The sequence below is a fragment of the Phyllobates terribilis genome, unplaced genomic scaffold, assembly GCF_046119375.1.
Source record: "Phyllobates terribilis strain yellow unplaced genomic scaffold, ASM4611937v1 Scaffold_11__3_contigs__length_659146591, whole genome shotgun sequence".
In the NCBI taxonomy this organism is placed as follows: domain Eukaryota; kingdom Metazoa; phylum Chordata; class Amphibia; order Anura; family Dendrobatidae; genus Phyllobates; species Phyllobates terribilis.
Window position 1 is genome coordinate 432,594,388 of NW_027362771.1, and position 13,234 is coordinate 432,607,621.

General features: G+C 39.2%; 1 protein-coding gene across 3 annotated transcripts in view; it reads left to right on the top strand.

Moving 5' to 3' along the window:
- FURIN (furin, paired basic amino acid cleaving enzyme) overlaps nt 1-13,234 on the top strand; it is a 222,180-nt gene that overhangs the window by 137,162 nt on the left and 71,784 nt on the right. For all 3 annotated transcript variants that reach the window (XM_073653190.1, XM_073653189.1, XM_073653188.1), the window contains 3 exons: nt 605-700; nt 7,629-7,757; nt 10,741-10,817. In XM_073653190.1, the coding sequence (XP_073509291.1) occupies nt 686-700; nt 7,629-7,757; nt 10,741-10,817 (221 nt within the window). In that variant the 5' untranslated portion in view covers nt 605-685. The remainder of the gene's footprint in view (nt 1-604; nt 701-7,628; nt 7,758-10,740; nt 10,818-13,234) is intronic.

Consider the following 13,234-nt stretch of genomic DNA (forward strand, 5'->3'; position numbering starts at 1 on the left):
TTGTGGTAGTTTGAACAAAGCCCTAAAACTATAAAGGCCTTTTTCTGTGCTGAGCGGAATTATTGAATTTTTCAGAGAACATCTAATGAGGAGTATATTGCCCTTTTGAGAAGCCTGTCTTTAGCTTTCATTGAGTGTTGCTTTAGCTTTCTAGTACTGTACTGTCTCGCTGAAGCGTTGTTTTTGTGATTTTTTTTTTTTTATTTTATTTTTTTTATTTTTTTTGTCTAGTGCCTTTGAATACCTTTTATGCGGACTGCGTAAAAGACATGTATTAAGATGAGCTCGTTTAAAGGTGCCAATATTTCTTAAAGGAATGCATCCGCTCAATAAGAATGACACTTTCCTAATAATGAGCCCCCTAGCTAGAAAACCACCATGGAGCTAGTCTGTGACGCAGGATACGTTCCCACAATCGGTTTTTGATTATTTTTTTTTTTTACACTTCGTATTTTTGAAAAAAAATGCAAGTAACAGATTTTACTTAATGGGTGCAGAAATAGTGCAGAAAATCTATATAATCAAAAGCTCATTTTGGACATTAACCATAGAATTAAAACCTCAAGTTAACGTTCCCTAAATCTTATTCTCTCTCACTTTTCAGGTGCATTGGGTAGAACAGCAAGTGGCAAAGAAAAGAAGGAAAAGAGATATTTTTACAGAACCAACAGACCCCAAATTTTTCATGCAATGGTATTTGGTAAGTCCGTAAAAAATTTGCATAGTTTATGACTTTAAATCTAATTTCTCTATAAATGTTTTACGCAGACATTCTCTTAAATATACACTTGGTACACTATTCTCCCTGCAGCGAGGAATGCCGTGTTATGCTTTGTACTAGCGATGATTGCATGAGAATTGCTTTTGCCAGAATTCCTCTTCTTTTATAGCACATGCACGTGATGTTTGTGATTTTTCTGTACCTTTTGTTTGCTGGTGACATGGAGGGAAAAAAGGTTGTCGCTTGTTATACTTTGTCTTACTATTTAAGTTTCTCTAGTAGGTGGTGAAAACTGTACTAAATATGACTACAAGAATGGAACAGGAATGACCAATTTCTGTACAAACCGAGCTGCATTGTCATGTGCACCCATGATGTTTTTTTGCATTACATTTTGTATTTATGGAAATCCTGTGTATCCATATGTCCTAGAATGGCTTGTCTCTTTACAAATTGTTAAAAATATGGATTAGTAATCTTGATGTCACGTGAATGCTCTCTGTATGTAAAATGTTGGTTTATACTTAATTTATTAAAAGACCATGAGACTCGATAAAATATGGATGTAAATAGTTCCATATAATAATATTAGCTGTATATATAGGATCTGCTTTCTACTGATAGATTATGAATCCTGATCATGCATGTGTACAAAAGCCCTAGTTTTGGACGCTTCTAGAATGTTTTTCTTTACCTAGGGCAATATTAACGTATCAGGATTTTCTCTCTGCAGAGCCATTTACACTACAAGATGATCATGAACGGGCATTGTTTAAAGCACTAGTCTCACAATTCTCATTCACTGTGTACAGGCTGCCGATCACCCAATGAACAAGTAATTGCTCGTTCATCTGGTGAAATGATCTTTTATGCAGCATAAAAGATCTTCCCTCTTGGGGGTGCATCAACCTGTGTAAACAGGACTCGTGCTGCCGAGAACACTGGAGGCTTATGTGCACTGAGCGATTTAAGTATAGATGCCTCGGTGCACATCATTTACTTTGGTCTGCCTATGTATGCTTGCATTAAATCTACCACCGATCGGAAAAAGTTTACTGATCGGCGATTGTATCGTGCAGCCAGTCAGTCCATGTAAACAGACCCTTATTCTCTATCATAGGACTTTGTATAGATATACAGTATATCTTCTTTTGCACATACAGTTTGAGTTGAACATTTTTCCTTCTTTAAAGAGGACCTTTTGTCATTTTTAGAATGTTAAACTGGCTGCAACATGGAATAGTAGCTGCAGAGATGAATAAAATGTCTTTAATTTCTCATCTCCTTTGTGGAGATTTTATCTTGTAAACTTTAGATTTTACTTTATACTAAGCCCAAGGGGGCGTTAGCAGAGCTTAATCTCTTGGTACGTGCACTTTTTCCCCTGCATCATGTTGACCAATCATAAGCAGGAGGTGTCATACAGGTAAAATAAAGAACACTTTTCCTTCTCTGTGGTATCTGCACCTACTGTGTAAAATAGAGTAGAGCTATGTGTCATTACAAACACCTCTAGCAGCTTTCATCTCTCAGCAGTTAGTGTTAGGAGGAGGAGGAGTACAGCAGAGCGAACAGTGCCCTGAGATGTGACTTGGAAACCTGTATGCAAAGTTTTAGGAGAAGCTCGAGGCGTCACACGTTTGCCAGTTTTGATCAAATCAGGGAGTCGATCAATCGGAGACAAGAGAACACACAACCAATTCTGTGTCCCAGACTCGTCTGAGTCTCAGATGCCTGGTCACATATAACAACAAAGGAAGGCTTTAAGGCAAAGACAGTTCTGTATTAGATATGCCTTATGTTATTTGCTTTTACGAATAACACATATAAAGCTAATATTAAAATACAAAATTCTAAAAGATATATATGTGTATATTTAATTGTCTAAATAATAATCAAGGCAAAGTGTAAGTATTTACTATAACAGATGAAAGCTGCAAAAAGTGTTATTAATGACCCATAGCTGTGCTGTACTCTCCCTATCCCCACACTGACTGCTAGATGAAAGCAGCTAGAAGTGTTTGTAATAACCCATAGCTCTGCTGTACTCTAACCAGTTAGTGCATAGATCAAATAGAAGGGCCAACTGTTTATACATGTCTTGCACCAAAAAAGCATGTTCTAAACTTTTGTGTAAACATGTGTTTTGTTTTGTTGTTTTTTTTCCCCTACATGATGTCGGTCTACTCCTTATGATTAGTCAACATCATGCAGGGGAAAAAAAACACCCCCTAGAGAAGAATTTCTGCTAATGTTCCACTGGGCTTTGCATAAATTAGAATCTAAAGTTTACATGCAAATATCTCCACAATGGAGGCGAGAAATTAAAAAAATAAAATCTACATTTTATTCAGCTCGGCAGCCACTGTTCCTTGATGGTGACCGTTTAACCTGCTAAACTGATGAAGGGTTCTCTTTACAGTGTGAATATTTACGGAGACCTTGCAGCATAAAATCTGTGCCTGCCTCTAGCTCCTCCTCCTCTCCGTAGATTCTTGTAAGCACCAACATATATTCTGATGAGCACCATACATATTACAAAGTTTCTTATTTTCTTGTGTAATATTGATTTATTATATGCAAATTAAAACTACAGTTACTCTTTAAAGAGTGCTGGTGTAATAACTGTAGTAGCTTTAACACATTAATTTGTCGCTTCTACCAGACAAGTTGCTATATGCCCTGACCTACAATTTCTAGCGCAATAGCAGGAATTTAACTCTCAAAGGGTGAACTCTAAACCTAGTAGATATCTTCTAATTTGTGTAAAGTCTCCAAATCACTGACTTTGCACTTGTGCTGCCAAAAATGTTGCTTATGAGAAATCTGCTTCTCCCCTTAGAGATGCCAGAGCCATTGAATGAATGTAGTTTTTTTTTTTTTTTTTTTTTAAGTTTTTCCCATTAAAATTAAATTGTGCTTTGTGCCTTCTCCTTGGTGATTACTATACCAACATTGTAAGTTGTCCTGAGAGAGCTGAAAACATCTGGCTCGCAGAGACGTCAGGTTAAATTAGGTTAAAGGAACCGCAAGGTTAAAAAAAAAATCTTGCTACTACATATAGTAATGTTTGTGTATATTCCTAGTGCTGTCTATTTATAGGCCACTCTTTCTTATTCTTTAAGATGCTCTTCTTTAATACTAATCTTTGCCGATTTAAGCGTGTGAAATACTCTTGGCTTTTCAATGGTTGGAGACATTACATACATGCAAACACAAAGGTTAGGCGCTCGCTTATATGAAGCTTGATAATTACAGTGCTCACTTATCCATAACATTTTTTATTTTTTTTTTACCTTAAAGTGGTATTCCCATCTCCAAGATCCTATCCCAATATGTAGTAGATGTAATAATAGTAATATTAACAAATACCTCCAATTAGAAATGTATATTTTTTCTAATTCGCTAAGTCTCTTTCCTTTCCTGTGCAGGCATTGCAGGACCTTGGGTATCCATGGTTACGTCCACTGATAAAGTCAGTTAGCTAGTTGCTAGTGGCGGTAATCATGGATACCTAAGGTCCTGCGATGCCTGCACATGAGGAAAGAGACATGGCAAATCAAAAATACTATACTACATTTCTAATTGGAGATATTTATTATTATTATTATTATTATTATTATTTATTATTATGATTATTATACCTACTACATATTGGGAGTAGGATCTTGGAGATGGGAATACCCATTTAAAGTTGTGAATACTTATTAAAACAAATAAATTATAAAAACATTAAAATGTGATAAAATTCCTAATATAAGGTCCCTGGCTCAAGGGGACATCGCGCTTTGTTCAAATTCACGCTTCATAAATTTGGGGTATGAATTTTTAGCTTGCTTGCTCAGCAGCTTTTCTCCTATCAAGACATACTGTACATTCGTATTAAAAATACTATTATCTTAATGTTCAAGATGACTCCCTCCAGCAGTAATGGGATTAAAATATGATCTGTCTCTATGATGGGCATGACATGTTTTTAATCGATATTGCCGAGGTGGTGGAATTTTACTCTGAACCTTCTTTAACCTTGGAAATGAGAAGAAAATATAATTACAGTTTTTCTAGATTTATTGTGTCCGATCAGAAAAGTTTTAGTAAATATTTCACCTAAAAAGGTTGATTACTTTCTCGTTGGTGCAGCTTTCCTCGCATACTGCACTTATATCAAAAATTGACCAAGGAGCTGGTGACCGGACCTGTCCATCATGTACATGGGACAGTTGCTATTTTATTGGAGGAGGCTGATGGTCTGGTCACATGCTCCTCCATCACTAGCCATTTTATGGACAGAAGTACTGGTCAGTTTGTGAGGAAAGCTGCAATAACAAGAGAAGGTTGCCAACCCCTTTAATTCTACACATTTTATAAAGACCATTTTGCTTTCGGTGTTCAAATAATAATTTAAATAGGTTGCCCTCGAAGACAACATATATGGGGGTAGATGGGGCTCTTAACAGCCAAGATAGAGGTCTAACATAGAAGATGGGAGCAACAGAGATGGGGGTCTAACAGCTAAGACTTCAATGGATCATGAGAACCGAAGTCTCAAAGTCCCCTGTGTGAGTGAAGTATTAGTGGGCATGTGTGATCACTTGTCTATTAACTGTCAATTAACTTATCTATAGGCGTTAGACAGTTAAAGGGGTTGTCAAGGACTAGATATTGGTGACCTACAATACCGTGGAAACAAATTTCTGCAAAGAAAATGCTTTTAAAAATAGAGGTGTTCATAGTTTTATTCTTATCAATGACAAAAAGGGAAATCTAAATCAAATCAATTCCCTATTAGGTGTGACCACCCTTTGTCTTCAAAACAGAAAAGTCAGGGATTTTGTAGGATTATAGTCAAAGATATGAGTAACTAATTAATTATACCAAACAGATGATAATGATTACCTTTTCATACGTAGGTTGAAACAGTCATTAATTGAAACAGATAAGCTGTGTAGGAGGCTTAAAACTGAGTGAGGAACAGCCAAGTTCTGGTACAAAGGTGAGGTTGTGGTAGACTGTTTCATGGCTCAGGTCATGCACCATTGCAAGACTGAATACAACAACAAGACACAGCGTAATTATACTACATCAGCAATGTCTGTTCCAATAAAAGTTTTCATACCAGACTTGGGTTTCAAGATGTTCTGGCTATCGCTGTTTTGAAGAAGCACCAAGAAATGGGCAACATTGAGGACACTGGAATATGTTCATCAGTGCTATCACCTCAGACTTACTGCAACCATTGGGACTGTTCGGAGAAGTCTGGCCAGAAATGTTTTTTGTGGAAGAATTTCAACCAAAACTCCATACTTTCAACATGAAAACAAGCCCACGTAACTCAATTATGCATAAAAACATAGGAACTGGGGTGCAGATAAATTAAAAGGAGTGCCATGGACTGATGAGTCACAATGTAAAGTAGTTTGCAGTAACAGAAGGCAGTGTTTTTGCCGAAGGGCTGATGAGTGTCTGCAGACCACTGTGAAGCATGGTGGAGGTTCCTTGCAAGTTTAAGGCTGCATTTCAGCAAATGAGTTGGGGACTTGGTCAGAATTATTGGTGTGCTCAATGCTGAGAAATACAGGCAGATACTTATTCATCATGCATTACCTTCAGGGATGTGTCTGGTTGGCTCCAAATTTATTCTGCAGCAGAACAATGACCCAAAACATACAGCCAGTGTCATTAAGATCTGTTTTAAGCGTAAAGGAGTACAAGGAGTCCTAGAAGTGATGATATGACCCACACAGAGCACTGTGTGGGATTACACAAAGAGACAGAAGGATTTGCACAAGCGACATGTACAGAAGATCTGTGGTTAGTTCTCCAAGATGTTTGGAACAACCTCCCCTGCCAAGTTCTTTCAATAACTGTGTGCAAGTGTACCTAGAACTACTGATGCTGTTTCGAAGGCAAAAATTGGTGACAACAAATATTGATTTGATTTAGATTTATCTTTTGTTTGTTCACTTTTGCATTTTGTTCATTGATATAAAATAAAAACTATTAACACTTCTATTTTTGAAAGCATTCTTAGTTTGGAAAAGTAGATGTGGAAAAAATGCTGCACAGTACTGTAACTTCAGGAGGAATTGGTCATCCGTATCGGATCACCGGAGGTCTGACACCCAGCAATGCTGTTACCCGGTCCTGCAGCTGCCAGAAGTACAGTCTATTCCCAGTCAATTCCCAAGTATTGCAGCTCAGCTCCCATGTACCTCAATATGAGATGGGCTACAGTATCCAAGAACGGCCACTACGCTGTGTACGGAACTCACTCTTATGGGCCTGTACTCTGTGTACTTCAAAGAGATGGAGGACTTGGTAGCAGCTGATTGTGGAGTGTGTGCCAGGGCTCAGACCCCCACCGATCTGCTATTCATGACCTATTCTAAAAATAGGTGAACATCATATTAGTAAGAATGTGGGATCACTTTTCCATTTCAAGTGCTTGTCCAGGACAAATGCCTCCTTCACATGGGTATTTGGGCCCCTTTCACAGGATCTGTGATGATCCCAGTAGCCGAACCATTCACAGTCAATCATTTATCATGTATCCGAAGAATCTTTAATAAATGTTGTTTTTGGGACAGCCCCTTTAAAAAAAAAACAAAAAAAAACAATGAATTTATCTGTATTAAGAAGTGTAGCTGTCAATGAAAACCTGTATTTCTATAAATAACCCTATCATTCGGCTCTTTTAGGACCACCAGAATTGGCAGATATTTCAATCTAATAATAATAATAATAATAATAATAATCTTTGTAGAAGCTTGAAGGACTAAAGCGAATCTCAGGGTTTTATGACTTATTGGGCCTTAACCCCAATTTAATTTCCTACTCATCTTTCAGTTCCATTGATGCATTTTGTGAACTTTATACCTGGGTTCAGTAATATACTTTTATTTTTCAGTATGATGCAAGCCGCCATGATTTACATGTGAAGGAAGCTTGGGCGCAAGGTTACACTGGTAAAGGCATCGTGGTCTCTATCCTGGATGACGGCATTGAGAAGAACCACCCGGATTTACAAGGGAACTATGTGAGTTTATGGTGTAATGATGATCCCCTGAGAAGGCGAAATGGTACATCATCATCATGTGATTATTACAGGCGACATTTCAGGTTTCCAAGGCAACAGAATAAAGGCTCGCTAAACAAGCTGTCTGCATTGTAGCTAAACTGCACCCCGACCACACATTCCCGGCATTGTTCACTATTCGCCTTTATTTACCTAGTCTGAAGGATTATACATTTTATTATTACACTTGCTGCCAAAAGGAAAGATGCTGCAACCGATCGATAACTGTAATTTCTTCTTACCTCGATTTTGTCACTAAATGAAGGTGATTTTATATGTATTTGATTGACATTTGTGCACTTTATAAAGGCTCTTATGTCGTATGGAAGGAAGACTTGCTGTTTAAGTTTTCATCCCCAGGGCTTCTGCTGTGCCATTCTGCACATCATATGACATAATATCATATATCTTCACACCGTCTTGTCTTCCCAGACTTGTTCTGTACATGTGATGAATCCATAGAAGCTGCAATATGGAGGTGTATGTGTAAATTATTAGAACCTGCTGAGATTTCCATTTGCTGCCTTTTGCCAGTTACATATGAGCACCACTTCTGCGTTCTGTGAGCACAGGTTCAAAAGTTACCCTTCTAGTTTTTCTGGTACTTTCCCATCGAACACATGTACTGCAGATCAGCCCTTGTGATATCCACAGCAGTGTTTCCCTTGGAAGACCTCATTGTGGAGCAGGTGAGGGGGAGCTGCACATTTTGTATTGCACAGGGTGAAGTTCACACTGACATATGCTGCATAAATTGGCATGCTGTAAATTTTTTTGCAGCATGTTCGTTATCTAAAGTGTAGCGGTTTTCTGCAAGCCAATACTCAATGGCAGATCCACTGCTTTTTCAGTGCGTGGAAATTCATCCTTAAAGTTCTGTGCAGCCTGATTTTAAATTCCTACGTTTTTGGTTTGGTTTGCATCTATATCCCATTTTTGGACCAGCCACTTAAAGAGGTTGTCCACTACTTTTACGTTGATGACCTATACTTAGGATAGGCTGTCATTGTCTGATTGGCCAGGGTCCAACACCCTGCACCCCCGCCGATCAGCTGTTGTCGGTGTCTGCTGCCAGTACTCACTTGCTGAGCTGCTCCGTCTTCGGATAGTGGCCGAGGCTTGGTACTGCACATCTGCCTCCTATTCAGATCAATAGGAGGCAGGTGTACAGTACCCTGCTTCAGCCACTGCCAGCTCCGCAAGTGAGTACCGACAGTCGCCGACACCGATAACAGCTGATTGGCCGGGGTCCAACACCCGGCACCCCCGCCGATCAGACATAGGTCATCAATCATAAGGATAGATCATCAATACTAAAGCAGTGCACAACCTCTTTAATGTCTGGCGAGGACTGACTAAAGTACAGCCTTGCATAGACCCCTACGTAACTAGTGTTATGCTTGTCTAGAGCGAATTCTGATCAGAATTCAATTGCCTGTTTTTCTTCTTTTTTTTTTATGTTCACTTAAAGAGTAATTAAACATTCTTCCTGAGTTTTCTATTTAGCAGGCACTTGATCAGTGGGGCATCTGGTGTTTAGGTCCCCAGTGATCACGCTATAGCCCCCCAAGTCACGCGCAGCTCAGCAGACAGAGAGCAGAGCTCTGGTCTGCGCGCACATACACTCTGGAGTGTGGATTCAATAGAAAGCACAGGCTACAAAGCCAAACACATTGCTCTGCAAAAAGTTGTACCCTGCACACCATGATCTTCTATGCAGAGCCCTTGTTTTCCAGTGCCATCCATAACTTATTAAAACGTCTAAACACAGACATAGTAGTGAGGGGATTTGGAGTGGTCTCTCAGATCAGGTTTCGCTCATTAAACACATTGTGAAAATCATCAGTCAGAGTGATAAACTTCTATCGTTTTACAGTAATGGGCAAATGTTAAATCATGGTCATTTGTCTATCTTGCGCTTGATGATTTATAAGGAACACTCTCAAGTTCTGGTCAATGTGGTGCCCAATCAGGGACACCCTTTCCCTTCTTCAAGGAGCAATTGAACTCTTGAAAAGGAAAAAAGTGAAAGTAAATATTGTGCCTTTGTCCAATTATATCAAGGCTGGTGAGTAACTCTACTGGTCTACAATCCTGCAATGGAAGCTTGAGGGGAAGTAAGAGGGAGGCTTAAAAGAATCGGAGATACTTGATACTTGCTTGTTTTTATGTATTGAGAGAGATTGATATTTTTCTAATCAAGCGGTCATTTTTGCACTGTTGCGATATTGGTTGCAATCTCGTAAGAAGCTATAGCAGCATTTTGAGATGCAAATTGATTAAAATGACATTTATACTTTTATTCTGATGGCTGCTCCAATATCTGTTTCATCCAGCCCCCTTCTCTGTCTGCTTCAGCTGTGATGGAGAAGGGGTCATACTGTAATTTTGAACTTGGTATTCAACTATGGATGGAAGAATTGGTAACAAGTATGTAACACAGCAGCTAATGTGGGCATAAAAATGCAGACCTTATCAAGTGCATAGGTGTTTTGTCTCTATTGTCCATCCAGACTGTGAAATTTAGTTTTATTGTTACTTTGACCTATAGAAGTATATAGACATTTACAAGATTTCTTATTGTAATTTATTTTCTGGGCATGTGTGTTTAATGAACAGCTGAATAATGCATGGTTAAACATTCATCTGCTTGGTAAGAAAAGGGAACCGGAAGAAAAGAAAGGATTGATTATTGATCTGTGTGAATTATTCTATACAGCCATTTGCCGCAGTGCACTTGAAATGTATTAGGAAGGAGCCATTAGGTTGATGAAAAACTAAATGCACTTGGATATCTTTATTCTTTCACAGCAGTCGACTGAAAAAGAAACAAATGATGTGGTGTAGGACTGATAAGAGGAAGTGATGTATAGCTCGTCCCTTTAATTGACAATGCTTCTATTGTGTGTGTTTGCTTTATCTTTTACAATTGTCTTTTATTCAGGATCCAGCTGCCAGCTATGATGTGAATGACCAAGATCCGGATCCACAGCCTCGGTATACACAGCTCAATGATAACAGGTAACTTATTTGTGGCAGTATAAAGCCTAATTAAACACCCATTTTCATACAAAGACACACTTTGGTTTTTTTTTTTAAATAAACATTTAAAATTCATCACTATACAAAATATATATGACGGTGCTGTATAGTGTTGCTGATTGGTGGCGGTCTGGATCCTGAGACCCCAACTGATCATTGAAAATACTGCTCTGAAGTCCACATGTCTTGCATGTCCTGAAAGCACAGAGCTGTCTGCGGGCTCAATGGTAAGTCTATGGGCACCATACAGTCATGGCCAAAAGTTTTGAGAATGACACCAAAATTATATTTTCACATGATCTGCTGGCCTCTGGTTTTTATTAGTGTTTGTCTGATGTTTATATCACATACAGAAATATAATTGCAATCATATTATGAGTACCAATAGGTTATATTGACAGTTAGAATGAGTTAATGCAGCAAGTCAATATTTGCAGTGTTGCCCCTTCTTCAAGACCTCTGTAATTCTCCCTGGCATGCTCTCAATCAACTTTTGGACCAAATCCTGACTGATAGCAGTCCATTCTTGCATAATGAATGCTTGCATTTTGCCAGAATTTGTTGGTTTTTGTTTGTCCACCCGTCTCTTGATGATTGACCACAAGTTCTCAATGGGATTAAGATCTGGGGAGTTTCCAGGCCATGGACCCAAAATCTCTGTTTTGTTCCATGAGCCATTTAGTTATCACTTTTGCTTTATGGCAAGGTGCTCCATCATGCTGGAAAAGGCATTGTTGGGCGCCAAACTGCTCTTGGACGGTTGGGAGAAGTTGCTCTTGGAGGACATTCTGGTACCATTCTTTATTCATGGCTGTGTTTTTAGGCAAGACTGTGAGTGAGTCGATTCCCTTGGCTGAGAAGCAACCCCACACATGAATGGTTTCAGGATGCTTTACAATTGGCATGAGACAAGACTGGTGGTAGCGCTCACCTCTTCTTCTCCGAATAAGCTGTTTTCCAGATGTCCCAAACAATCGAAAAGGGGATTCATCCGAGAAAATGACTTTGCCCCAGTCCTCAGCAGTCCACTCCCTGTACCTTTTGCAGAATATCAGTCGGTCCCTGATGTTTTTTCTGGAGAGAAGTGGCTTCTTTGCTGCCCTCCTTGAAACCAGCCCTTGCTCAAAGAGTCTCCGCCTCACAGTGCGTGCAGAAGCACTCACACCAGCCTGCTGCCATTCCTGAGCAAGCTCGGCACTGCTGGTAGTCCGATCCCGCAGCTGAAACAGTTTTAAGATACGGTCCTGGTGCTTGCTGGTCTTTCTTGGGCGCCCTGGAGCCTTTTTGACAACAATGGAAGCTCTCTCCTTGAAGTTCTTGATGATGCGATAGATTGTTGACTGAGGTGCAATCTTTGTAGCTGCGATACTCTTCCCTGTTAGGCCATTTTTGTGCAGTGCAATGATGGCTGCACGTGTTTCTTTAGAGATGACCATGGTTAACTGAAGAGAAACAATGATACCAAGAACCAGCCTCCTTTTAAAGTGTCCAGTGATGTCATTCTTACTTAATCATGACTGATCGCCAGCCCTGTCCTCATCAACACCCACACCTGTGTTAATGGATTAATCACTAAAACGATGTTAGCTGCTCCTTTTTAAGGCAGGACTGCAATGATGATGAAATGTGTTTTGGGGGTTAAAGTTCATTTTCTGGGCAAATATTGACTTTGCAAGTACAGTAATTGCTGTTAAGCTGATCACTCTTTGACATTCAGGAGTATATGCAAATTGCCATTACAAAAAATGAAGCAGTAAACTTTGGAAAAATTACTATTTGTCTCATTCTCAATACTTTTGGCCATGACTGTAGACTGCTCTGTCACAGTGAATGTACGGATTCATAGACGTACTATTGAGCGTGTACACCACTCTGTGTGCAGCTCCTGCAGTAGCCATGGACTTCACAGCGGTGTTTTGAGTGATCAGTGGGGGTCTCAAGACTCGGACTCCCACCTATCAGATATAAAAACTTTTATATACAAACAGTTACACTTTGAATATAATATGATCTAAACAGAAAAAGCTGCTATACATTATAATGCATTTGTGTGTGTATGGCTAGCCATATAAGTTATTGATGCAGGATCCTTCAAATTATTATATACATAATATCCTCTATATGAAGTCTTTTCTTCAGTATTGCATTAAGGGGTATGGACAATCACTGGCACCATAGAGCGGCACACTGAGGTCGGACAGAAGCTCTAGAACTCCAACTATGCCATTTGCGTAACACGTTAAATTCAATGGTCCTGATTCATCAAAATACTGACGTAAAAGTGTTTCAAAGTTTTGTAAAAGTTTTTTGCAGAACTCCTAGATGTGCACAAATTTTGTGCCTTTTGTTTTTATAGCATTCCCCCTTATGAAAAGTGAGCAGAGTTTAGCCGGTGG